The following is a 26,274-nucleotide window of genomic DNA, read 5'->3' on the forward strand; positions in this document are numbered from 1 at the left end:
AAATACTTTTTAGGACCTATCTCCGCCGGTTCATGAACGGAGGACAGTAGTAAGGTGAGGACAATCAATTTCTCTAATACGTATTGTTACTTAATTGTTTACATGTCTTTCTAGTTAAGTAGTTTTAGTCCCGCACACAATACAATTCTTGGCCTAAATTTGGAATGTTTACTAGGAGCACCAGCATCGTGTACTGTTGCCCTGCCTGCTGACGACGTTAGCTATTCAAGAGGGCCTCGCTCATTGCTTTGAAAACAAAACCCACACGAGTCAGCATTACAGTTGGCTGTCTAGCAGTCAAGATAATTATTTTTCTAGCTCGTTCATAGGCAATCTGACACACTGATTATTCTCAGCTAGCAAATGTTAATGGAAAACTAGCTAATAGTGTCTTTGCCAACTTGGCTCCCTTGCATTTGTAAAACATTAGCTATGGACTAACTGGCTAGCCACGATAGCTAACACAGCGGGGGTCTGACTAATCCCTGGATTATCCCTGAGCCGTTACATATCGTACATATATCGTAGTTCCTTCCAGGTGTGTACGTATATTATTGTTCGCCAATTTCTTTACTGACAATAGAAAACCTATACAATTTATGAAGCGGAAACATGATCATATATTTGCTATATTCCAGCACTTAGGCTGACCCAAAAGCAGGATACAGCTGTTGACTCAAATGCGCGCGTTGTTTTGACAGGAGAGAAACTGGTCCACTTCTGTGTCTAGACACCTGAGCCCAACCTATGGCTCAGTTCGGGGGACAGAAGAACCCTCCGTGGGCGGCTCAGTTCGCCGCCACGGCGGTGTCCCAGCCCGGCCACTCGGGACAGTCCCTCGACCTCAACAGCCTACATTGTGAGTATGACACTTGACTCAAAGTATAAGCTGTTTTTTTTATGGAAGCTGTAAAAAGTTATTTACTTAATATCTCTACCTTTTTATCCCATCCCCTCTCACTTTATCACCCCCTTCTCTCTTTTTCCACATTTGCTCTACTCTCTTTCCCTATTGCTACCTCCTGTCCTGACCCCACCCCCCTCTTTTGTCTTCCTTCTCTCCCTTCTTCCCATGTCTCTCTCCCTTCCTCCATGCAGCTCTAGGGGTGCAGCAGCCCTCCCTCCTGGGTGCGTCCCCCTCCATGTACTCCCAGCAGTCGGCCCTGGCTGCAGCCTCGCTCAACTCCCAGTCAGCTGCCAACTACCAACTCTCTCAGCAGCAGACTGCGGCCCTGCAGCAACAAGCAGCTGCTGCTGCGGCAGCAGCACTGCAACAGGTGAGCTACAGCAAGGTGTCCCTAAAGGACAAGGCTTGGGGGTGTATGGGTGACTGGTGATGGGTCACAGGCATCTTATCTCACAGGGGTTGCTGCTGAGGTCCAGCTCCTGGCTAGAACTGTTGGCTTTAGTTTACTCAATCGTCTGATGGGTCACATGAACTGGTTTGGGCAAACCTGTTCTGGTGTTTGTCAGTGATCTGACTGATCCCAATGATAAGAGAATACCATCAGAAGTGTAACTTACACATTCTGTCTCAACACCTAGTCACCTAAACACTCTTATCTCACCTGCTTTATATCTTGCCTGTTATATCTCAGTCTCAGATCAACTCGGCTCTGCAGCAGTATCAACAACAACAGCAGCAGCAGCAACAACAACAACAACAACAACAGCAGCAGCAACAGCAGCAGCAACAACAACAACAACAACAACAACAACAGCAGCAGCAGCAGCAGCAGCAGCAACAACAACAACAACAGCAGCAACAACAACCGCCCCCACAGCCCCCACCACAGCAGCAGCTCTACAATGTCCCCCATCAAGTAAGACATGTTTTTTGAAGAGGATTTTACTTACTGATCATTGATTTGCTATAGTAGTACTATGTGGATGTTTCACCTTCTGTAGTTGAATGTCTTAATGCTATTCAGGGACTTTTGGTTGTACTTGCATCTCTATCTTATCACTGAAATGAAGTGCTGTGGTTGCCTGCCATGACATTTCATGTTGTACTGCTTTGAACGTTTAATAATAAAGAATATTCTCTACGCCAGTCAGTGAGGTCAGTATTGTGACATGTTATGGTGGTCCTTGGTGTAGTGAGTCAGGGATGGAGGTTTTGAGAAGATGACTAGCTAGCCCTTATCCTGAGTAGTGCCCTGCCGCAGAGTTTGGCCATTACAGTTAAAGTACATGTTTGTGCTCCTTGGCTTTAAACAAATTACTCTGTCAGCATAATGGATGACTGGGCAGGGTTCCAGAACTTTAACTCACTAAAGAACACAATGGTCTTACGTAAAGGAGTCAGTTCACATCACATCTGTAGGCTAGACCACTTGTATGCTTTCATTTAGAAATGGGTTTCACTTTTGATTAGAACTTGATCTGTTTGCTTTCCTTTTTTGTCTTTGATGTCCCTCTCCAGTGGGATGTTGTCATGTATGTAGGCTCTCTATTAAAAGAAGAATATGCTTAATGTGTGCAAGCTAATAATGCTGGTCATATGATGTAAAGGCTATCAATCATGCAAATGTATTGTGAACTCAACAACACGCTTTTTGCCCCCTTTTTCTCCAGCAACATTGCAGTTACTCAGAAAACTCTTTTAGGGTAAGCAGCACAGCTCCTGTCAAGGCACTTTATGGTTGGTGTGGTGGGTGGACTGTTCTCAACTCCAGAAACAGACAGCGCTGTCAATAAATAGTGACTCTCTCTCTCTCTCTCTCTCCTGTCCACAGCTCCCACAGCCCCAGCAATCGCTGCTTTCACAGGTAATTAGGAACACATTTTTATTTTATTGATTTAAATTATTTAGCTTATTTACTATTTATCTAGGTCTGAAACATTTTGTTTATGGGATTAAAACAACGTTCCCTCTCGATTCAGATTTTGAGAGACATAAGATAAGAATGATCTATGAATGTATCATAATATTCTAAAGTGAATTTCTATTTTCTCCTCTGTCATCTGCGCTGATATGACAGAACTGGACTGGTGAAAACAAATTCCCGGTAGGCATCCCCGCCTACACCACCTGTACCCATCCTTTGTTTTCTAGTCTGTGCAGATAAATTAAATAATGTCACTCCAGACTTCTGAGATGCACCCTGTGTCTTGCCACCTTTCCAAGAGATAAACGCATCACCACTGATACTCCTATCCGATTCAGAGACCACATTGTCTCTAAAACTCCTTGCCCCTATGGTCTGGTTTCACATTTTGGGGGGTACAATCCACACATTGAGAGGAACTTTTAGACGTTTAGATGAAAACACTTACATTCCTGCTCTCCCCCTCCCTAGCCCCCAGTGGTCTTGCCCACCAGTCTGAGCATGGCCAACCCCCAGCAGACAGCCCAGATCACGGTGTCCTACCCCACGCCGCGCTCCAGCCACCAGCAGCAGAGCCAGCCCCAGAAACAGCGCGTCTTCACCGGCGTGGTCAACAAGCTGCACGACACCTTTGGCTTCGTTGATGAGGATGTCTTCTTTCAGCTTAGGTGAGTAGAGAAGGTGTTGGTGTGTCACAAGATTAACCGTCATGTTTTATCTATCCCATGCCCCTGTGGTTTTGACTGTTTATTGGTTTGTTAATTTCAAATGGGTGTATTAGTGGTCTGGAGTTTATACATGGGGACAACACATCCCATCCACCACCAGTGTGTTGCACCCACTTGACTTTTACTGATGTGTCTACAGCGCAGTGAAGGGGAAGACTCCACAGGTGGGAGACAGGGTCCTAGTGGAAGCCGTGTACAACCCCAACATGCCCTTCAAATGGAACGCTCAGCGCATCCAGACCTTACCTCAACTGACCAACCAATCGGTGAGAAAATAGACTTTAAAATACCTGGGTTCTGTTCAGTCAGCTTGAAAGGAAGAGGGGATACTCTTCCCACTTAATCTCGTTTTCTGCCATTTGATCCTACTGCAACCTCTGACAGCTACAACCAACAGCCAATTTAATCAATTCTCATCATATCTTAAGTGCTTCCTCGGTTTGGTTCCAATCTGATGGTCCACTTCCTCCCCTCTGCCCTTGATGACTTTGGACTGGATAGTTTATTCATCCTAGTTCTCAGAGAGGGCATAAGTGAATGGTGTGAGTGATCAGACCTGAATTGTGTGTGTGTGTGTGTGTGTGTGTGTGTGTGTGTGTGTGTGTGTGTGTGTGTGTGTGTGTGTTTAATTGACTGCTCTGTTCTCAATCCCCTCCTAGCTTCAGCAGCAGCCTCAACCCTTACCTCAAGTTTCCCCACAGCTGGGCAGCTTTTACCCTGACCCAGGGATGCAGCAGCGCTACTCAGACATGCACTCCGGCGCGGACATCAGACAAAATGTAACCCTCCCCCTGCCCCGTCCCTCACACACCTATTTGGGGTGCTCCCTCCTCCTGTTCTCTCCTATCCTCTTTTCTCTCTTCACTGATGGAGACAGCTCCCCACAATTGGAGATTTGTTGTCCAGTCTTTGAGCATTCTATTGTGTTTCGGGCCAAGATAGCTTTCCAGTTTATATTAGCACATAAGTGGGTTTTCTAAAATGCAGTGGATACTCACAGCAGTATAGCATTTTAGAAATGTATTTGATTGTAGATGGCTAGTCTTTGATTACATTGTAGAACATCTTGCTGAAACACAAAAGAATGTCTTCTAGAATTGTCTTTGCACTTCTCTTTTTTGGGTCTCTTTACTTGGGGCTCCTCTTTCCTCTAACATGGAAGTTGATGCATTGTTCTACAGGGGAAATGTGCAGTTTTACATAGTGAATTCAAGGTGCTTTTAAAGTGCAATCCATATGATTTCCTATTCAAATTCAAGTGTTCTAGTGACATGCCAGGAAATATATTCTAACAAGTCTTCACATGATAGAGCAGTGGATAATGCTCTACACTTCTCTCTATGCCCAAATATGAAATCATAAATGATGATGTATCATGTTTGATATGGCACTGGGGCAGTTAGTTTTTGTATTAGTTGGGTCCTGTCAATGATAAATTAGGATATCATGAAATGCACCTTGAACACACTTTCTCTTCACACATCTAACCCTCTTCTTCATAGATGTGTACAATTCTGTGGTTTTCACTCAAGAACCTTTTTCACCTTACAAACAGGTCAGGAAATATCAAGTGGAAAGTATTTTTTTACAGAAATCTATAAGCAGAACTTCCAGAATTTCGCTGGATTTTATAACTTGATATATGCAGCAGGGGAGCCTGGTGGAGCTAGTAATCGAAGGACGGCTCATTGTAATGCATGGAATAGAATACCATTCTTTATTGCATGCCTTGCATTACAATGAGCCCGTCCTCTAATTGAGAGGGGGGGGGTTGTCATCAGGACAACATAATTGGGCACCACTGATTTAAAAAATATTGTCCACATTTTCTAGTTCTATTTGACTTGAGCTCTTTAATTTGTACTAGTAACAGTATGCACCACTCAACATCTCTCTCTCTCTTCCCCCCAGAACCAGCCTCCAGGGCCTAACATGATGAAGCCTGGGCCCACCATGATGCAGTCTCTGCCTCCCCCCAACACCTTCAGTGTTCAAGCCCAGGGCCCCCCGCCCTCCCTGCTCCAGGCCCAGCTCTCTGCAGCCTCCCTGGCCCCCCTCCTCCAGAACCCACCCCAGCCCCTGCTGCCACAGCCACCACCCAAAGGTAGGTGGCCCTACCCTGTTTAGATGGCTGTTTTTCTTTTTTTTTCTTTTTTTTCTTTTTTTTACACACAAGGCAATTCTAACGCGCTAAAGTAAGGATAGCAGTCTTAGACAATTCCGCTTTAGCATCTTCAAATGAACAAATGTAAACTCTCAGTGAGACCTGGTTTTAAGACTTGAGTTTTAGGTTTAGCTGAGTACAGTACACCAGTGTGGAGGAGAAAGCATTGGACAGCTTGGAGATAAATTGAGATTGTGATTTATAATGCATATTTCTCTGTATATGTTTTTCTTCGTCCTATTGATTGTCTTTTTCTGTCTCTGCCTCTGCTCTTTCCACCACGTTTGTCTGTCTGTCCCCTGTGTTCTCAGATGTGTTCTCAGGGGGTCTTCTCCAGCCCCCAGTGAGGATGATGCCACAACCTCAGCCCGTCCGACGCATGGACCCCTCCCCTCGCTTCCCCAACCGCAATGACCGGCCAGAACTCATCCTCAGAACAAAAGAAGAACGCAGGTCAGGGCTGAACACCCAACATGACAATATGGTCTCAAACTGATGAGCAACTGCATGAGTTATTTCATTTTTGATTTAGGGTTAAAGTTAGATTCTGTGGTTAGATGCTTTTGTGATTGCAATTGCATACAGTATGTCCACCTTTCTTTTGTTGAAAAAAAGAAAATACATTTAATGATGGCATTTGACTAATTGAAACTGATGGCCAGTCCCTTCCTCCCTCTCTGTAGCCGTGAGCGGGACCGTGAGCGCAGGCGGTCAAGAGAGCGCTCGCCCACACGCAAACGCTCCAGAGATCGCTCCCCAAGACGCGAGCGCTCCCCCAGACGCCCTCGCAGGGTGGTCCCCCGCTACACCGTACAGTTCTCCAAGTTCAGCCTGGACGGGTGGGTGATAGTACCTCCAAATGAAGAGATGGTCACCTGAAAGCAGGATGATAAGCTGCCTGCTAGGGCTCTTAGACTGTGTGCTCTCTCTCCTCTCCAGTTCTAACTGTGACATGATGGAGCTTAGGAGACGCTACCAGAGCCTCTACATCCCCAGTGACTTCTTTGACGCCGTCTTCACCTGGGTGGACGCCTTCCCCCTGTCACGACCCTTCCAGTTTGGCAACTACTGTAATTTCCACATCATGCATAAGGAGGTAGACTCTTTGGTCAAGAACACTGCCGTGCTGGACCCACCTGATGCCAACCACACCTACAGCGCTAAGGTAACCACAGCATGCCATAGTAGGGCACTGATAGTGTCATGCTGTTCTTTCATGTCACTGACATGGATCTACCTACGTAGGCTCCAATCTGTGTGATTTGTACTGTACACTTCTCTATTATATCTGAATGTGATTGGTCCACAAATTTTCCATTCTATGAAACACTCTGATGGACAGGAACGATTTCTCTGTCTGTCATGTTGTGTAGGTGATGCTGCTGGCCAACCCCAGTCTAGAGGAGCTCTACCATAAGTCCTGTGCACTGGCTGAGGACCCCCAGGAACTCAGAGACGCCTTCCAGCACCCTGCTCGCCTCATCAAGGTACATCACACACTTCCACATGCAGTGTACACTCTCTCTCTCTCTCTCTCTCACACACACACACACACACACAAACTAATATGCAGCTATGGAAGCTCAAACATGAAGTAGCGTAGGTTTAGTCAGCGGAGAGCTGACTGTGATGTCCCATTCCCATTGTGTGACTGAACACTCGTTGTGGAACAAACAACGGATGTTGTGTCAACCCCTCTGGTGTTTGTCCCTAAAGTCTCACCTTCTTGGCCATGGAGGGATAGTAGCATATGTCCCTGGCTTGTTCTTTAGTTTTTTTTCACACTCTTTCTCATCTCCTTTTTTTGCGCTATTTCCTCACCCTCTCACCACTCTACACTCACTCTCTTTCTATCTCTCTCTCTCGCTCTGTCCCTCTTAGTTCCTTGTGGGGATGAGGGGTAAAGATGAGGCCATGGCCATTGGGGGCCACTGGTCCCCGTCTCTGGATGGAGCCGACCCAGAGAAGGACGCCTCCGTCCTCATAAAGACAGCCATACGCTGTTGTAAGGCACTCACAGGCATTGACCTGAGTTTATGCACTCAGTGGTAAGTCCAACTCCTCTCCTCACCTAATGTTCTCCTTCTCTTTATAGACCATTTCTCAATGATTAGGCCTGTGGTTACTAAAAACCCCAAATCCAGAATCTGTGATGTTCTGCATGGTTTGACTACCCAGAAACTAAATCTCTGCAGCTGACACATGGGAATGGATGCCTTTTTTGTTTGTTTTTGATTAATGATTCTGTGATTTTAATTTGCCTATTTAATTTTTTTTGTTTTGCAATGTCCTTTTGGCTATTGTGACGCCGTCTCGCCTCATATTTATGTGGTTATGAATGAACAAATGCTTTGATTCTGTGGCCCGAAGAGCAGTCGCCCGGACCAGAAGAAGCCACTTTACTTTCTGTTTGTTTATTTTTTTCTTTCGACTCTGTTAAATATCTTACATATTTAACTTGCTTTCACTGTGTCCTGTTGATTCTGTCTCTTTTCTCACAACCCCCATTCTGTGGGGCACGTAAGCTATCCCACGCAAGCGCAGAATACTCATCTATGATTGGCTGATGGGAAGCATTGGGGGTGGGGTTGGGCAGTGTGACCAGGGTTTTTCTTTGATGTTTTTGTCTGTTAACTTTCCCAAAATGGCTGCTGGTACCCCTGACAACCGTTGGAGAGCTGCAGATGGGGTTTCCATGCTAATGATGTGTGCTGTTGGGGGGAGGGTCACTGTAATTACACCAAAGTCATTTAGATGTGGGTGGGTGGGGCTGTAGTACACAGTATGTGGGGGTTTATGGCTAGCCCTAGCAAGGCTGGCCTTTATAAGATGTGTCCTGACCAGAATGTTTCTTTCCAATGCGCCTTCTTCCTTTGCGACAGGTATCGTTTTGCAGAGATTCGCTATCACCGCCCTGAGGAGACACACAAGGGGCGGACAGTCCCTGCACATGTGGAGACAGTGGTTTTGTTTCTCCCGGATGTTTGGCATTGTCTTCCTACCCGCTCAGAGTGGGAGGGGCTGTCGCGCGGACTCCGAGAGCAGCTGGCTGAGAAGCTGTCGGCCGAGCGAAAGGAGGCGGATGGAGAACAGGCACTGAACCGCTAATCCCTCTCTTCTCATTTCCAATTCTCACAGGAAGGCACAGGAATTACAAAAACAAACAAACCCAGATTACACATCACACACAGAATACACACCACTCATACACACAGAGATATCATCATAGACAGAATACTATATTACCACAGGTGTCTTCCTTTCCCTCCTCTCCTATGTCCTCTTACCTGCCCCTCACCCCCTCCCCTGCCTCCATCCATCCACACTCCCACCCTCCCCCACATTCAGCAGACACATACAGGAAGGAGACTAGGTTGTATTGTAATGCCGCTGCTGCAACTGATAACAGCTTCCAGCTCCTCAAACCAACTGTCAGTTGGGTGTAAATCTGGCATAAGATTGTAATGTGGTATTGGTTAAATAATGAATTTGGTTGTGCTTCACTTTGAGCCAAAAATAGCCTACTTTGCATGTGGGATGCATTATGTACTCAAATTATGATTTGATTTGACTTTGCTTGGAACCAATGAGGATTCTAAACAGAAAGCTGGAATCTGCATAGCCAGTTGTGTTTGAATATGTGTGTGTTTTCTAGATGTTTCCCTTTTTATAATTGTTTTTATTTATTTATTTTTTACTTCAGTTCAATATTTGCTGAACTCAAAAAGACAGCTTCCCTAAAGTTCTGTCTCTCGTCTGTCCCTTTGGAATCTGATTAGACTGTATGTAGAGCTTGGTTTTTCCAGGGCAGTTGGTTGGACAGAGGAACAGAAGTCTTTCATCTATAACATAGGTCTAAACAGAACCAAAAGATGAGAGAAAATACCCCAATCTGAAAAACACGATGCTAAACTAGGATGATAGGGAAACCCCATACACACTCAGTTTGGAGACCAGCTTTGAGTTGACCTGATGTACTACACACCCTGTTATTGATTTACCTTTTTGTGTTCCACAGAACTGCATTGATTGGCCGCTGGGGGGGGGCATTTCCGTGGGTTTATAAAGAGCTAGAGAGCTTCCCAGTGTACCCTACACTAGCAGTGGACTTTTACCCAGTCGAGAGCTCACTAGGACCAGACTATGAGAGACAGATGTGACCTTGCTTCTTGCACGGATCAACTTTGTTTTCACAAGTTTCAGCCAGGGGAGAAGTGGTGTGCTGATGGTTTGCTGTCCCTCTTTCTCCCTCTTTCTTTCTCTGTCTGAATAATTATTTTTGAAGGAAGAAGAGGAGAAGGATGAAGATGATATGAAGGAGGTGACCACCCCTACACACTGGACCAAGCTTGATCCAAAGTCTATGAAGGTAGGATTCTCTGACTTTTACATGAACATAAGAGATCTGAGTCCATCAGTGAATGTAACTGAAGAAGTGAATCGATACTAACAATAACAGGAAGTACATTACAATTAGGGTTAAAACATTGCCTTCACTTAGCCAATCAAATAGTCTTCAGTGATTCATATCCAGAAAGGAAAGGTTGATTAACCGCCTCTCCCTTCCCCTCCCCAGGTGAATGACCTGCGTAAAGAGCTGGAGTCTCGTTCTCTGAGCTCTAAGGGGTTAAAGTCGCAACTGATCGCCCGCCTCACCAAGCAGCTGAAGGCGGAGGAGCAGGTGGAGGAAGCCAAGGAACCGGAGAAACCAGAGAGCCTGGCCCCAGAGGAGGAGGAGCCTCAACGCGTGGAGGAGGACAGAGAGGTAAAGCCAGTCTAAAACAAATCTACAGTTGTCCCCCACGAATGATGTAGCACCCTTCCATAAAAGGAGAGTGATATAGAAGCCTGTGTGTATGAAGCAAGATGTTTATTCATAAACTTTTTACTATGGTTGTCTCTGTTTTACAGTGCTCTGTCCCTGTTGCACACAGGGAGGGCTTTCCTCTTGGTGTGATCACCTTCTGTGACCAAAGAGAAAGATTATTTGAGCGCCATTAGGCTACTATCGTACAAACTCTGTTGATATGAGTCCTTTACCTTTACCTAAACAGATATTTCACCAATAAAAAAGATAAAGTATTTTCACAGCCAAATGATTTAGTTACAAATGTGACTGGCTATAAACCTAGGTTACACAACTCTTGTGTACACTAGCACTCCACTTTGCACCCTTGAAACAACATCTCTAAGACAGGACGCATCTTTCACCATACTTTTGTCGAAATTGCACCAATCAGTGTAATTATACATGGCTCTCAAGGTTCATCAAACCTGTCCCAGTGGTGTCAGAGATAAAGTGTGTGACATATGAATGGACAGAATTTTGTGACATACAATACAAACGGACAGAGACCGAATCATAGTCCCCTCCCGGATTTCACTGTGGGGGACAATAATCAATCAACAATCCACAGTCCCCTAGTCCCTTAGCCAGCGATGTACAGGGGGCTAGTGCGCTGACAGAGGTAGCGGGCCAGTTCACTTAGGACAGAGACGTAGACAATAATGCACTTACAACTAGTGAACTTATAAACAGCTTTACCAGGTTCACAAGTCTTGTCATTGATTGCTGAATTCTGATGTCTCTCTCTCTGTCAGGAGGAGGAAAGAAAGAGGCAGGAGGAGCTGGAGCGCCAGCGCAGAGAGAGACGCTACGTCCTTCCTGATGAGCCCACCATCATTGTGCACCCTAACTGGGCGGCCAAGAATGGCAAATTTGACTGCAGCATCATGTCTCTGAGCGTGCTGCTGGACTACAGACTTGAGGACAACAAGGAGCACTCCTTTGAGGTGAGACTACACCAAAGACTTTTTGAATGCCAATCTGGGGGGAAAAAATATTTACACTGTGTACATTGTTAAGTGAATGAACCAGTCACTTTCATATAACATTCTAGTCAGAATCCAAGTTAGGATTAGGATGGTTCCAACATGGAGGGTAATTGTCTCTCTCTGTCCAGGTGTCCCTGTTTGCAGAGCTGTTCAACGAGATGCTGCAGAGGGACTTTGGCTACAGGATCTACAAAGCCCTGGCCTCCGTGCCCTCCAAGGACGAGAAGAAGGAGAAGAAGGAGAAGGCGAAGAAAGAGGCGGAACGGAGGGAGGCTGAAAAGAAGGACCTGAAGAAGGATAAAGAGGAGGAGAACGGAGAGCCGGCACTGAAGAAGGTCAAAGAGGATGATGAGAAGAAGAGGGTGAGTGTGAAAGTTCTTGACACGTATTGTCTTAGCAAATGATAGAATCCTTTAATCCGTTTTTCTTTTCACTGAGTAATGCCCAAATGGTTTGTAGTTGATTTTATGCGATTCATTATACACATTAATCAAATACTGCAAGTTTGCTCCATGATTCAAAGGAACTGCTGTCAAATTAGGATGTGTTCATATGTTTTAAGTCCTAAATTGTGCCTCACTGTATCTAAATGGATATTCCATTGCTTGTTGAAAAACAGGAGGATGAGAAGGATAGGGTGTTGAAGAAAGAGGAGTCTCGAGATGAAGAGGAGAATGAAGATGAGAGCAGCAACACTAACGCTGAGGAGTATGACCCCCTAGAGGCTGAAGATGCTGATGACGACGACGATGATGATGGTACGGGTAGCCTCCTATAACCAGAGATATCCTGTCTCTTTTGATCAGGGATTCTGACCTCAGAAAACCAGGAATGATATGTCCTGGTGTCATAAAAAGACGAGGTCTGTGATGAGAAATCATGCACCACGCTGAACATGTGATGTATAACCTTTCCACAGTATCTGAGACCTGCGCAGAGGTGTTTGTCCTATTATCATAGTTGACTTCAATAGGTACATGTAGAATTCCTCTGACTTGGTATCTTCAGTGTGATTTCATTATTGTCTTCTTTCTGTCCTCTTTATCCCTCCTCCTCCCGCTCTCCCCCCTTCCCCCTCTCCCTCAGATAAAGATGATGAGGACTCTAATGGCAGGGACAGGAGAGACGAGCGGAGAGATGACCGGAAGTCCAAAGAGAGTTCCTCTAAAGACAAGGTGTGTCCTGACACACACACACACACACACACACACACACACATACTCTTTATCATGCTGATTTTGTTCTAGTGCAGTCAATTGAGTGAAGTGTGCATTGGTATGTGTACTCACTGTTTGGTGTGTGTGTTCCCAGGAGAAGGAGAAGAAGCTGATGGTGACGTATAATAAAGACCTGTTGATGGCCTTTGTCTACTTTGACCAGAGCCACTGTGGCTACTTGCTGGAGAAAGACGTGGAAGAGATCATGTACACACTGGGCCTTCACCTGTCCCGCGCTCAGGTACGTACACACACACACACACACACACACACACACACTCTGAGCCTATAACTGTCTAGTACTTAGTGTGGTTAACACACCACACTCACACACTTCCTTCTTTGACTTTTATTAATGATTTAATTCCAGGTAAAGAAGTTGTTGAACAAACCGGTGGTGAGAGAGTCGTGCTTCTACCGCAAACTGACAGACAAAGGGAAGGACGAGCCAGCTCCCTCCCTCAGCGACACACAGCTAGATAACCTGCTAGGTGAGTGAGCCAGAGTAGCATCAGATTAATGTAGTATGAGTAAGCTGTCAATCAACATGCCCAAAAACATTTGCTCCGAAATGAACTATATGGGTCTTGTTTTGTGTCTGACCCATCCCCCCCCCCCCCCCCCCTCTCTCTCTCTCTCTCTCGTTCTCAGGTAACCGAGCCCTGCTGTCACTCCTTAAGTCTCGTGGTGAATCAGTGGAGGCCAGTGAGTCAGGCAGTCTGATCGTTTACAACGGAGCCATGGTGGACGTGGGCAGTATGATGCAGAAGCTGGACAAGAGTGAGAAGGCCAGGGAGGAGATTGAACAGAAACTCATGGTGCAAGACTCCAAAATGGGTACGGCAATGTGGAATCAAGTGGAAAGTTGGATATATGGTCGTAGAGAACTGCAGGCTACACTCTGTGACAGTAGTCTGAGAGGACAGTGATCTGGCTCAATTTGAGCTTTGCTTTAGCTTAGCTTAGTTTTACTCCACTCGGCATTCTCTCTAATGGGTTTGCTTCTGAGACAGCGGTGTTGTATGTGTACACACTGATACAAAGCCTTTAGTCCTGCACATAACACCCTACATACACCAAATACACTCTACTTTTACAAAATGCCAACACCCCTTTCTAAAATGATACACTTTGGAGTGTTCTGATAGTGATGGCAATACTACTCTCAATAGAAAAAATAAATCTTTATTGAATTGAAATAGACCTTGAGAATGCACAGGTCTGTATGTATGTACTGAGTCGCTAAACTGTGTATTCATGTCATCTCCCAGATGAGGATGCTAAGCAGATAATCCAGCTGGAGGTGGCTAACAGAACCCTGTGTAAGGAGCTGGAGGAGGTGAAGGGCACCCTGGGGCAGACTGAAGACAACCTGAAGGCCACAGAAGAGCAGAAGGCTTGCTACCATAACCAGCTCAGCAAAACAGTCAACAGCCTCACGGCTGCCATGAAGGAACTGCAGGGAGTCCTCACTAAGGTCGGAATGATTGGGTTGATGATGATAATGCTCTTAATTTATATTGCAGTTTCTCACAAACTCAAAGCTCTTGCAGTGGGAATGTGCTTTTAACCTTCATAGATGAAGTGAGCAGCTGTGATCAGACCTCATCCCAGAAGGCCATAGTTTATGCTGGCTTTTGTGTGTCAGTTACTCCAATTAATTGTTAATGTGTTAATTGTACTTTTTTTCTGGGATGTTGATGAATTTGCTTTGCTTTTTTCCTCGCAGGAGTTGCCCTCTGAAGCCGGAGACCAAAAATCCCAGACAAATGGTTCAGATGAATGAATGAATTCCATCGACAGTGAATGAGTCTGATCTGTGATATTGATTTTCTTACAAATCTGTAAATAATGCACTAAGAATTTGACTCATTGTTATTTTTCCCATGGCCATGCATTGATTCTCATTCATTAATTGGTTATAATGTTTTCATGTGACCACATAATTTCCACCTGAAAATCATACATAGATTCCATTTTTCCAGTTTTATTACCTAGGTTATTGTGATGCATTCTTATTGTAAAACTATGGTAATTGAAGTTTGATGTTTAAAAAAAATTGTTGAAAAGTTGTGCTAATGTCATTGCTTTCAAATTGTTCATTTGCATATCGTATAAGTTTAGTTTTTTCATTTTTGTAGCTTCAATTGCTAATAATTTGAAAGTTGTTCTGCATTACTTTGCCCAATCATTATTGCCCGAATAGAACCAGCTTTATGCCAGTATGTGTGAGTTGTACTTATCAGAGTTCTAATTAGCAATAATGGTGTTATTTATGTTCAAATGGATTCATAAAAAGTATATTTAAAAGAAAACAATGTAATTTTGGAGGGGGTTATGGAGCATAGATGAATGCGCTCAGACAGAATTACTTCCCCCCGCCGCCCCCCTCTCTCTCTGTAACACTGACATGGCTGTACAATAAACACATGGTTAATTTTGTATTTCTCTTTTCCTGTATTTCACTGGTGTGAAGCCACTGTTTTGAGGCATATAGTTATGCATGGACTTCAACTCATTAGAGTTACTGTCATGGCTGCTGAGTCATGTTCTTTCTAAGCAGGGAAAGTGTGTTAGTCTTGTGCTGTTTTGAAAAGGGAAGTAAATACACAGCCAAACAATGAGCTGAATGTCTCTCCAACATCAAATGAACTGGAGACCTCAGTTTACTGCTGAAAAATATTTTGCTTTTCTAGTCTAGGGTCACAGAATACACTTGAGTTCTATTTATGGATTCTGTACATTCTGATTCTAAAGATTATCTTGTGGGGTTCTATAACTGTCTTGAGTAGCTATGACTATATCCCACCCCTATGGTGTCTATCCCACTAGGAGGGGTGAAGTGGGCATTTTGGAGAAAAGCCAAACTTTAGCCCAAATGAGTGCTAAACAGCCAAGCCAACAACTAGTACATATTATTTTTCTAATGAAATATACTCTATTGTTGTCCTGTGCAAAATAAGAATGACTCCTTTGAACTCTATCATGTGTCTCTTTGCTTTTTTTGTCCATATGCCTTTATGACAAACTATGAACTTCTGTGTGTCCTTCCTTTCTTTGCCGTGTGTGCGTCTGTGTGTTTGTGTGTTTGTGTCCATAATGTAAAAGCTGATGTATTTCAGGTGTATGGGGCTGGGCAGTTGAGCACATGAAAGAAGAGGGATACGTTTTAACCAGCAGGGGGCAGCAGTAGACAGCCATAGTAGCATCCACTATCTACGTTTTTTCACAGTCCACACAATTCTAGCTTATAAAGGTTATAAAGCCTTCATAAATCATTTATAAGGGACTGTTCAAATAGACTGCCTGAAGGCACAGATTTAGGACAGTGTCTGGGCTTAGGCTGCTTCATCCTACTATTAATCGCCATTCTTCAGCCACTTACATATTTTTTTACCTTTGAAGCTGTTGTTGAATGAGACAGACATCTCAATGTAACATCTAAAGGCCTTTCTGGCTCTGCGTGATTGGTTGGGGTGTGTCTTCCTCCTGTTCATGTGTTGTTTGTCACTAGCCTTTGGCTCTTCCGCAGCAGGCCCCCCCACCACACACACACACACACACACACAAAAACAGGGAAGCTATTGCGCACTTGATAGGAAGGGAGGTCTTCTTCCTCTCCACATTCCAAAGGAGAACTCTGGGGAACGGATAATTAATGTCTAATGCCTGTAAAGGAGACATCACTGTTGGTTTATGGTTTATTCCCTGAGATTTGCCTATATTTTCCCTAAAACAGACATTTGCTACAGATAGGGATCAGACGTTGTAGTCAGAGGTCAACCCACTGGGCAGCTAGTGTGACATTTCTAAACCTAGCCTTTTTCTGCCCCGTGCTCCTCAAGGGGCAGACACCTATGCTCAGACATCTATCCAGGCCATTTTGGGATTCTACCATGACAGTGTTTTGTCAGAGGTATGTCAGGGGTTCAGAACCCACTGGTCGCCTGGCTAGAAACCTCTGGGCTGGTTGACTTGGCGGATTGTTACAAGAGCTTCAGGCAGGTCACAGCATAAACACTTTTTCAAACCACTGCATTGTTCAATGTATACTGATATACCAACATCTTAGCAGCTCATGGTCACATTCATAGTCTGCTTGTAGACAGCCGAGCAGGGTAGCAGAGGAGTGACCTCACTGTGTTGCAGTAGGTTCCTGTTGACCCACAACTGAGGGGTGGTTCTGCCTTGATTACTTGGTGGGTCACAAGAAAAAAAAAAAAAAAAAGCTGGGAACTTCTGATTTAGCAGGAAACGTAATTTCCTCTGAAACTCACAGTCAAACATTGACTATCCTCAATCAGCTGTACATTAAGAGACTGTCTGTCTGGGCATTTGTCCCTATTTCCTAATCTGAATAGATGGGACACAAACCCCCTCCTTCCTGTGTGTCTGTGTGTGTGTGTGTGTGTGTGTGTGTGTGCGCGCACGCGGGCGGGCGGGCAGGCGTGCATGCATGCATGTGTGCATGCCTGTATGTGTTTTGAAATCAGACCCTGCCATGGAGAGCAGAGAATGTAACCCCACTCCGACTCCAACAGAGGGCCTTTGTGGCTCCCCCATTCCCTCCTCTTTAACCCCCTCTGTATCAAAGGGCTGGCATAAGATTTGCACACACACAGCTAGGCTAGGCTGTGGATAATCAGTCCATTCCAATGCAAAGTTGATGGTTTTAAGAGTGTGGACTCAGGTTGCGTTCGTAAAGAGTGAGTTTGGTAAAGTTGACTGATCATGTTGCAGTTTTTTCTCCTTTGATGTTTGTTTTTCTTGTGAATAAGGCGGCCTCTGAGGTTTTAGGGGGGTATAGAGGTTAAGAAACATGTGTGACTGTGGTCTGATGTAACACTGGTCTCATTGATGAGTCGAGCCATTCAAATGAATGGGCAGAAAAGTTGTAGATCTCTCTCTTCTTTGTGTTTGTGTGTGTGTGTCTTTTTACGCATATGTGTGAGACTTCTCACTTTGAAGGTGTTGACCTCCTTGTCATTACTCTGTCTGGGTCCCTTCAGCTGTGTATAGGGGCTGATGGTGGGCTGATGTAGGACTTTTGTCCACTGACAGCAAGACCATTCTCTCCTCATTCTCTTCTTGACTGTCTGCATCAACACCTCCCCCATTTCAACCCTCCCCCTTCTCTTAGGAATAGGATGGAATAGTGCCTACATGTGCATACACACACACATATAATACATATACATATAATACAATATATAGTACGCACGCATGCACACACACACACGCACGCATGCACACAGCACTGCTTTATTTGATTTTGTTTCATTAAGGACATTTGTCTTGTCTTTTATCATAACCTATAGTTTAGTAACATGATTGTCAGCCTGCATATTCGATTAATTGCTTGATTGAGAGACAATGTTGTCCTACAGCAGTTTAATTTAATAACTGAATAACCCAGGTTTGTGCACATTTCATAGGGGAAAAGAAGGAAATGGACGGAACAGGCTGTTCTGCCTTCCTTTATGCTCCTCTCTCCTCTCTCTCTCTCTCTCTCTCTCTCTCTCTCTCTCTCTCTCTCTCTTTCTCTCTCTCTCTCTCTCTCTCTCCTTCTTCATTTCTATTGAGTTTCACCAGAGGACTCCTGTCCACCAAAGTCAAACAAACAGGCCAACCACCCACTTACGTGCTGTTTGATACTTTAGGTAATTGATACATGAGGGGTTCCATTGACTGGGCCTCCTTGGCCTCTCCCTGTCTTCTGAACACCCCGGGCCCCTGCTGGAAGAGAAGGGCCCTTATGTTCCCTCCTCCACCACAGAGCCTGCTCCAGGACCCCAGCCTTTGCAGGACTGGGGCAAAGTGGTGTGGTTGTTGAGGAAATGATCCTCTCTCCTGGCCTTTCCCTGGGAATACTGGGTTACAGTGTGAGAAAGTTTTCACGGTTGTTTTTGACAACATGCCTGTGGGGCGTATCTCCGGTGGGAATGCAGGAACGCCACACCCCTGTTCTGTCTGGACAACCCTCCCTCAAGGTGAAACACCAGACCTGATTCGCTAGTCTGTGACTATCACTAACCATCATAATATTGTAGGTAAGAGTTCTAGAGTTCTAGACTATATCCTAAACATACATAGGCCAGGGTGTTACAGACCTTAAAACTCCTTCAGTGCAAAAACACACTGCATGAAAATCTGTCATATCACATTTACGCAATAGCGTGTTTCAGATTTCACTGACAATATGCACATAAGGCAGAGCATTCATCTAGGCTTGGTATTTACACTGGAGGGCAAAAGCACATTTGATTTTGATTGCCACTGGAAGCTGCCCTGCAGGGAAGCGTGTCACTCAATGAGATAATCATACAGTGGGAGCCAGTGGTTGCCAGTACCAGCCTGCAATTTGGAAAAACAAACATCTCCATTGTGAAATTACATAGCTAGCTTTGTCGTGCTGCATGCAAACTGGGGTCACCACATTTACTAAGCAACAATGAGAACAAATGCAGGAAAACACAGACATGCTCTGGCAGCAGTAAATCTCAGTCGTTCACAGCTCCATGAGAGAGCCAGCTGTGCTTTTGTTTTGGCTGATGACCATGAAGGCCATTTTTTGCATTTGATGCTTTGTCTCAAAGAGGTGCAAGCAGACACTGTATATTGTGAATAAACATTGAATAAACGTGTATGATGGTTAGCTCTTGTCCACCTCACTGTCTGACTTTTCTAATACCCTATAGGTGATTTGTTGGTCTAATTGTTGTCTGACCAGCTGTAATCATCACTCCAGATGTTATGCCATCCATCACAGTATAGGTATTACACAAAGAATATCACCTAGCTGGCATTTTCTTTCTTTCTCTTCCCCTCTACTCCCCCTCTCCTCCGCTGCCTCTCTTCACCTCCCTTCTTCCTTCATTGAAGTGCAAAGCCTTAAAACAGGCCCGGAAGTCACAGTGAGGCATTTCCTGCATAATTTGGGTCACCTTTGTGCAGGGGTCGCTGGGAACAGTGGGAGAGTTCTCTTCCCCGCCAATGTGTCCTGAAACGTTGTTTGTGTGTGTGTGTGTGTGTGTGTGTGTGTGTGTGTGTGTGTGTGTGTGTGTGTGTGTGTGTGTGTGTGTGTGTGTGTGTGTGTGCAGGGTTTTTTTCCCTGCCAGTGTGTTCTGTAATGAACCTCATATGTGGTGGATGTTTGATGTCACTCTGCCACAGTAGTTCAAAGCTCTGGTCATTTAGACCTTGGTTGTAATGTTGTTAAGCCTGTGCAGTGGTTTGTGTATAGTTGTGTAGTGACAGGTGATACAGCACAGATCTGGGGAAAGCTAAATCACTGTTCATGCTGGAGTTGTTTGCTAATCACTCAGACTTCTCCATATTTCAGTCATATTGAGTTGACAGCAACCGTAACCTATGACAAGACATACTTTTGCTTTGACTTGGGGTTCTGCATATTCAGAAGCTTAACCATTGAAATACATTAACACCCCCATGAGTGTAAGATATATCAACATTGGTCAAGATACAGCACTAATATATCACAGCACTGTAATTCAAAACCTGTTGACAGCAGTTGTTTTATTATAGTCAGCATCTGACGAGAGTCAGACAAACAGAGTCACACAGACTCAAAGTGTGAGAGTAGACCCCTCTCACCTAGCTGTGAGCTCCAGCATGTCCACTTGGCCTGTGTGTGTGTGTGTGTGTGTGTGTGTGTGTGTGTGTGTGTGTGTGTGTGTGTGTGTGTGTGTGTGTGTGTGTGTGTGTGTGTGTGTGTGACAGGTAAAGTTAAGTTCACAATAAGCCCAGATCACTACACCAACAAAATGAGCACCCAATTGGGAGTGTTATTTGTTATTTGAAAGATTCTATGGAACTCTTTATTTAGACCTGTTTGCCCAGTTGTGCTAGAATTTAGAGAGAGCTGCTGGTCCAACATGGTCACAAGATAATGGGACAGGCAACTGGATATTGAAAAATAAAAACAACAACAAATGTTATAGATTGAAACAACAGTTGTAATGCTCCTCTTTTTTGAGTCTTGTATGTGAAATGATTTTTGGATTCTCTCTGATGTCTGGAGGAGCTGGCAAATAACATCCCAGAAAAAAACAGGGAGCATTTTCATAAGCCCTTCGGGAGTTAAGTACTGTTTTGAAGACCTTCACCATGCCCAAGTTATTGAAACAAGACGACCCAATTTAGGATCTGACTTAAGCAATCAAATTTTACGACAATAGCCGCTCTCATTATGCTAGTCTGGCTGTTGGTTCTGTCTGTGAAATGAAAGTCTCCTGCAGACTTGAATTAGGAAGCACATTGATTTTTGCACTAAAGCACTCAAGTGTGCATCTGTTTCTGTCTTAAACGTCAATACACACTGTTAAGATTGCACACAAACCAGACTTGTTCTTCTTTGATCTTGACTGCAATGGGAGAGTGCTGAAATAATGAAACAGTAACAAGACAGCGCATTTGGCATTGAAATACATATAGTCTATGCACAGACAGATATATTAAAACTTCTTAATATATTACTAGAATAAAATAAAGAAGGCTCATGAAAATACTAAATATGAAATTAAACTACTTTTAGTTTAATAACATCTCTGTGGAACCGTTTGCTGGGCAATTCAAATTATATTCACAGACACCTGGACTTCTTCCACCCTAGATATATACCACCTGGACTTCTTCCACCCTAGATATATACCACCTGGACTTCTTCAGATATATACCACCTGGGCTTCTTCCACCCTAGATATATACCACCTGGACTTCTTCCACCCTAGATATATACCATCTGGGCTTCTTCAGATATATACCACCTGGACTTCTTCCACCCTAGATATATATCATCTGGGCTTCTTCAGATATATACCACCTGGACTTCTTCAGATATATACCACCTGGACTTCTTCCACCCTAGATATATACCACCTGGACTTCTTCAGATATATACCACCTGGACTTCTTCAGATATATACCACCTGGACTTCTTCCACCCTAGATATATACCACCTGGACTTCTTCAGATATATACCACCTGGACTTCTTCCACCATAGATATATACCATCTGGGCTTCTTCAGATATATACCACCTGGACTTCTTCAGATATATACCACCTGGACTTCTTCCACCATAGATATATACCATCTGGGCTTCTTCAGATATATACCACCTGGACTTCTTCAGATATATACCACCTGGACTTCTTCAGATATATATCACCTGGACTTCTTCCACCCTAGATGTATGTGATGACTCATAACATTGAATGAAGCTTGAACTTGCATCAAACCATAATGAAATAAAGTTGCTGTGCCTGTGATTCCACAAACCTCCTTGGTAGTTTTCTCAGGCTGTAATAAGTATGTTAGCGGTTATTTTCTCCATAGGGTGTCTGTCTCCACATGTGTACAAAATGGAAGACAAGCCGCTAAAGGGTGTGGTGAAGATATAAACATTTACATTTACGATATCTCATTATCTAAAAATGTCTGCTCACTATTGAATAGGTATGTGAATGGTTTCCTTTCATTGGCTGTATTGAGGGTGAGACAGACATATTCCAATATGTATCCTGCTTTCTGACCACAGTATTGGCAGCCTGGTGAATAGATTGCCCATCTCAGACACTCTAATCATCATCCTGACCCCTAAAATGAGATTTTAGCCTGATCCTTCTCTCAGCTCTCTCCTCTACAGCCGATACAATTACCTAAATAACCTACCTCATTGACCATGACAAGGGGGCACCATGGTAACATGTGCTAAAACACCAAACAGTGAGAGATTTTAAACTATGGCTCCTTAGCTGTGGGCTGGTGGAGATATACACAAAGATCTTGAGTGCCACATTAGTGCTATGGTTTTTCAGGGACTTTCATATGTGCAGGAATTCTATGGTGGTTTAGGAATAATTTGGGTCATGTTTTCCTTGGCCAGGGGGTATAGGGGAACCCTTCTTAGGGTTTAATCAGAATATGCCCCAAAAGCCAGAGAGGTTGTAGTGGTAACATATGTACAGTGCAAAGTAATGGGACAATGAGGCTTTTTTTTTTGTAATTCTTTTGGCAATATACAATATAACAAAAGGTTGCAATTACTATGAGGTTAAAGTATATATTGTCATCTTTTATTTAAGGGTATTTTTGTACATGTTGGTTTCACCATTCAGAAAACACTTTTTATACACAGGGACCAAAAGTAATGGGTCAGATTCATATAATGTCCAAATTAAGCACTCATGTTTAGTATTTGGTCGACAGTCCTTTGCATGCAATAACTGCCTGAAGTCTGCAACCCATTGACCCCACCAGACGCTGGGTATATTCTTTGGTGATGCTCTGCCAGGCTTGTACTGCAGCCACTTGAGTTGTTGTTTGTTTTGAGGTCTTTTTGCCTAAAATCTTATCATCAGGATGTTCAATTGGAGTAATGTAGATCTGAAGATTGACTTGGCCAGTCAATATCTTTACACTTTTTGGCCCTGAAAAACACCCTCATTGCTATGGCACTATATTTTTGGGTGATTGTCTTACTGTATGATGAAGTGTCATCCAATGAATTTGGAGGGATTTGCTTGTACTCGAGCAGATAAGATGTTTCTGTACACTTCAGAATACATTCTGCTGCTGCCGTCAGCAGTTACATCATCAATTATGACAAGTTAGCCAGTTCTTGTGGCAGCCATACATGCCCAAACCATAAAACCCCCTCCACCATGTTTCCTGGATGAGGTGGTATGCTGTAAATCTTGGGCAGATCCTTTTTCCCCTAAACTTTCCTCTTGCAATCATTCTGGTACATCTTATCTTGAGTTCGTTTTATCTGTCGTCTTATCTGTCTACAATACTTTTTTCCAGACCTCTGCAGGCTTTTTATGTACTTTTTTTTTAATAAACTGTAACCTGACCATCCTTCTTAAGGATACCTAGTGGTTTGCACCTTATCAGTGTCAGTAGTTTGGCTGGTGACGTATTCAGTGGATGGTAGTCTCTGAAACATTCACACCTACCTCCTGGAGAGTGTTCCTGATCTGTGGAACAGTTGTTTTGGGGATTTTCTTAATTATGGTGAGCATTCTTAGCTTTTTTTCTTTTGAATGAAATGATTTTGAAGCCTAAGGTTTTGGCTACGTTTCCAATAGTTTTTTCAGATTTTTCAGCCTAATAATGGCTTCCTTGACTTTCATTAACACCTCAATAGCAAAGGCTAACACAAAGCCAGTCAATACTACACATTGACAGCTCTTTTATGCCTGCAAATTATGCGACGGAACATACATGACTAACCAGAAATTCCTGTCAAGCCAATTGTCCCATTACTTTTGGTGCCCTGAAATAGGGGGACTATGTATAAAAAGTATCATTTCTAAATTCACAAATACCCTCAAATCAAAGCTGACAGAGAGAGACGGAGAGTGAAATAAATATGCACACATAATGAAATGAAAAGAGAAAGATAAGATAAGAGATAAGATAAGATAAGTATTGTATTATGAGTATTTCACATAATTATAGCAACTTGCTCTACAGCATCATGATGATTAGTTCCACCAGTAGACTAAACATTGAGTAGGAAGGCCCCTCAGATTCTAAATATTAGTCTGGAAGCCAACTCCATTGTCTTACTGTACGTCAGGTATTGCCATTCTAGCGCAATTCCAATTTGCCTACACTACTAATCGGTGTGGACGGAGTTGCACTATCTGTAATAAGACAATGAGGGCACTCTGGTCCCATTGTGCTCTCAGAGTTTAGTCAGTGTCTGCCATGTATCCTTATCTGGAGAGAGATGAACATCTCACAATGGTGAGATTTGTGCCGAACAATAAGTTATGCAAATGAAACATATTACATGTTTTTTTTATTTTTCATTCAATATGCAATGACTTGACATATTAAATAAATGAATGAGATAATAAATCGTAGGTCGTGCATTGACAGAGAAATAAGGGAAAGACTTTCATTTACAGTATTGTTTCAGTTGGCACTTTATATTGTTATGTAGTAAAAATGGGTGCTTTTCAGTAGTCACTGTTCTGTACCTCACAGAGTTCAGCAGAATTGGTAACCACTTGTTACCAAATGGTATGTAATAATGATTAGGCCTACTTCAAAGAATCCACAAGAAACAAAAGAGCACATAATAGGTAATTACTTGATTACTTGATTACTTGATATGATTACATCTTACTACAGTATGTGAATAGCAGAATATCAAATAAATCATAACAGAGATTGGCGCTGTAGCCCTATTATTGGTATGGACTGCTGGTGAAATGATTCTTTGCTGGGACTGGCAGCTATAGGATCTCTCCCAACCAACCCAATATTCTTTTGACCTAGAACTGCACCCCACTCCAGTCCATTCTGCTTCCCCGGGAAAGACTGCACATAATTCATCATGGCTGGAATGGGTGATGTATTCTTTTCATGTACAGAGGAAGCGCAATATCCTGTTCCAGCACCAGGCTTCATACTACACACTGAATCAGGGTGGCCCCTCTCCACAGCCTGAGTGCTCCTGAAACCAAAGCCATGGGGCATTCTGAAGCAGTGATATATGAGGTGTCTGTCTCTCTGTGCTTCTGAGTACATGCCTGTTAAAGCCTCAGTGAAAGCGCTGGGCTAATAGGGTGCCTGTTTTGAAAGGAGCGTATTAGGGAATGGTTCTCATTGTAGCATGGCTACACAGCTATGGCTAAGATTCTCCAAGACCTTTATTGAAACAACAGTGTGTTGTGTTGTGTTCTCTTGTCCTGTGGCATTGTGCTGGAGTGGAACATTTCAATTTCAGCCAGTATTCCAAATTGCTCTTATATGCCAACCTCAGCAAATATGCAGTCCTACACATTGATCCGGAAACCTTTCTGAAGTATCAAACTTTGTGATCCATCAAAATGGACTATCACAAATATTGACCACAACTTCCCAATTTTGTTAATAATTATCTTGTTATCCTCATCAATTTTTTTTTTACTGTAAACATAATCAATATTTGTACAAAACATATAACTCTGTGACAGCCTTTGCCAAAATATTCCTCTCTCTATCAAATAATTTGGCTGTGGAAAGCAAGTAACCCAAGCAACTCAGTATAGTATGAAAAATAGTTGCCCTTATGTGGATGATCTAGCCCTCAACAACAAAAGTTGCTTTCAAGCCTGGCCCTATATTAAGTGTCCTGTGTGCTTTCTGACGTAAGAGCCATTTATATGAAAAACTTTGAACAGAAACCACGTGTTTTACAAGGAGCCCACAGGAGCCTGGTGTGTCAGACCTTTGCTGAACAAACAAAGTGTGTGTTATATTGTTCTGATTATTCTTATTTTGCTGAAGGGCATCATCACTATGGACTGAAGTGAACTAATTGTATGATTAATAATTAATTTTACTTGGCTCCAATGAAACCAATGAAAAATCTGAAATATTTTTGTGCAGATGATACAAAGTGTAAAGTTTGTACACCAGCCTTATTCAATTGAATAAACCAGTCATTTTGTCAATCTTGTATAGCCTAATAAGCAGAGCC

General features: G+C 43.5%; 1 protein-coding gene across 4 annotated transcripts; it reads left to right on the forward strand.

The window, feature by feature from the left end:
* The first annotated feature begins 5 nt into the window (after positions 1–5).
* ccar1 (cell division cycle and apoptosis regulator 1) lies at positions 6–15,219 on the forward strand. 4 transcript variants are annotated; one of them, XM_083695069.1, is made up of 28 exons: positions 6–54; positions 702–859; positions 1,099–1,277; positions 1,599–1,823; positions 2,578–2,610; positions 2,739–2,771; positions 2,985–3,011; positions 3,303–3,499; positions 3,699–3,825; positions 4,219–4,338; positions 5,471–5,663; positions 6,035–6,176; positions 6,407–6,562; positions 6,663–6,888; positions 7,097–7,210; positions 7,605–7,771; positions 8,606–8,816; positions 10,009–10,092; positions 10,300–10,488; positions 11,325–11,516; positions 11,687–11,920; positions 12,178–12,316; positions 12,645–12,733; positions 12,870–13,016; positions 13,146–13,266; positions 13,427–13,612; positions 14,047–14,252; positions 14,505–15,219. In XM_083695069.1, the coding sequence occupies exons 2-28, from the start codon at positions 748–750 to the stop codon at positions 14,559–14,561; spliced, it is 3,906 nt and encodes a 1,301-aa protein (XP_083551195.1). In that variant the 5' UTR covers positions 6–54; positions 702–747; the 3' UTR covers positions 14,562–15,219. The 4 variants fall into 4 exon arrangements, with proteins under 4 accessions (XP_083551195.1, XP_083551197.1, XP_083551198.1 ...); XM_083695070.1 differs by having other exon boundaries at positions 37–54; positions 731–859; XM_083695071.1 differs by lacking the exon at positions 2,578–2,610.
* Positions 15,220–26,274: the final 11,055 nt, after the last annotated feature.

This window comes from Argentina silus, assembly GCF_951799395.1.
Source record: "Argentina silus genome assembly, chromosome: X".
NCBI classification, from domain to species: Eukaryota; Metazoa; Chordata; class Actinopteri; order Argentiniformes; family Argentinidae; genus Argentina; species Argentina silus.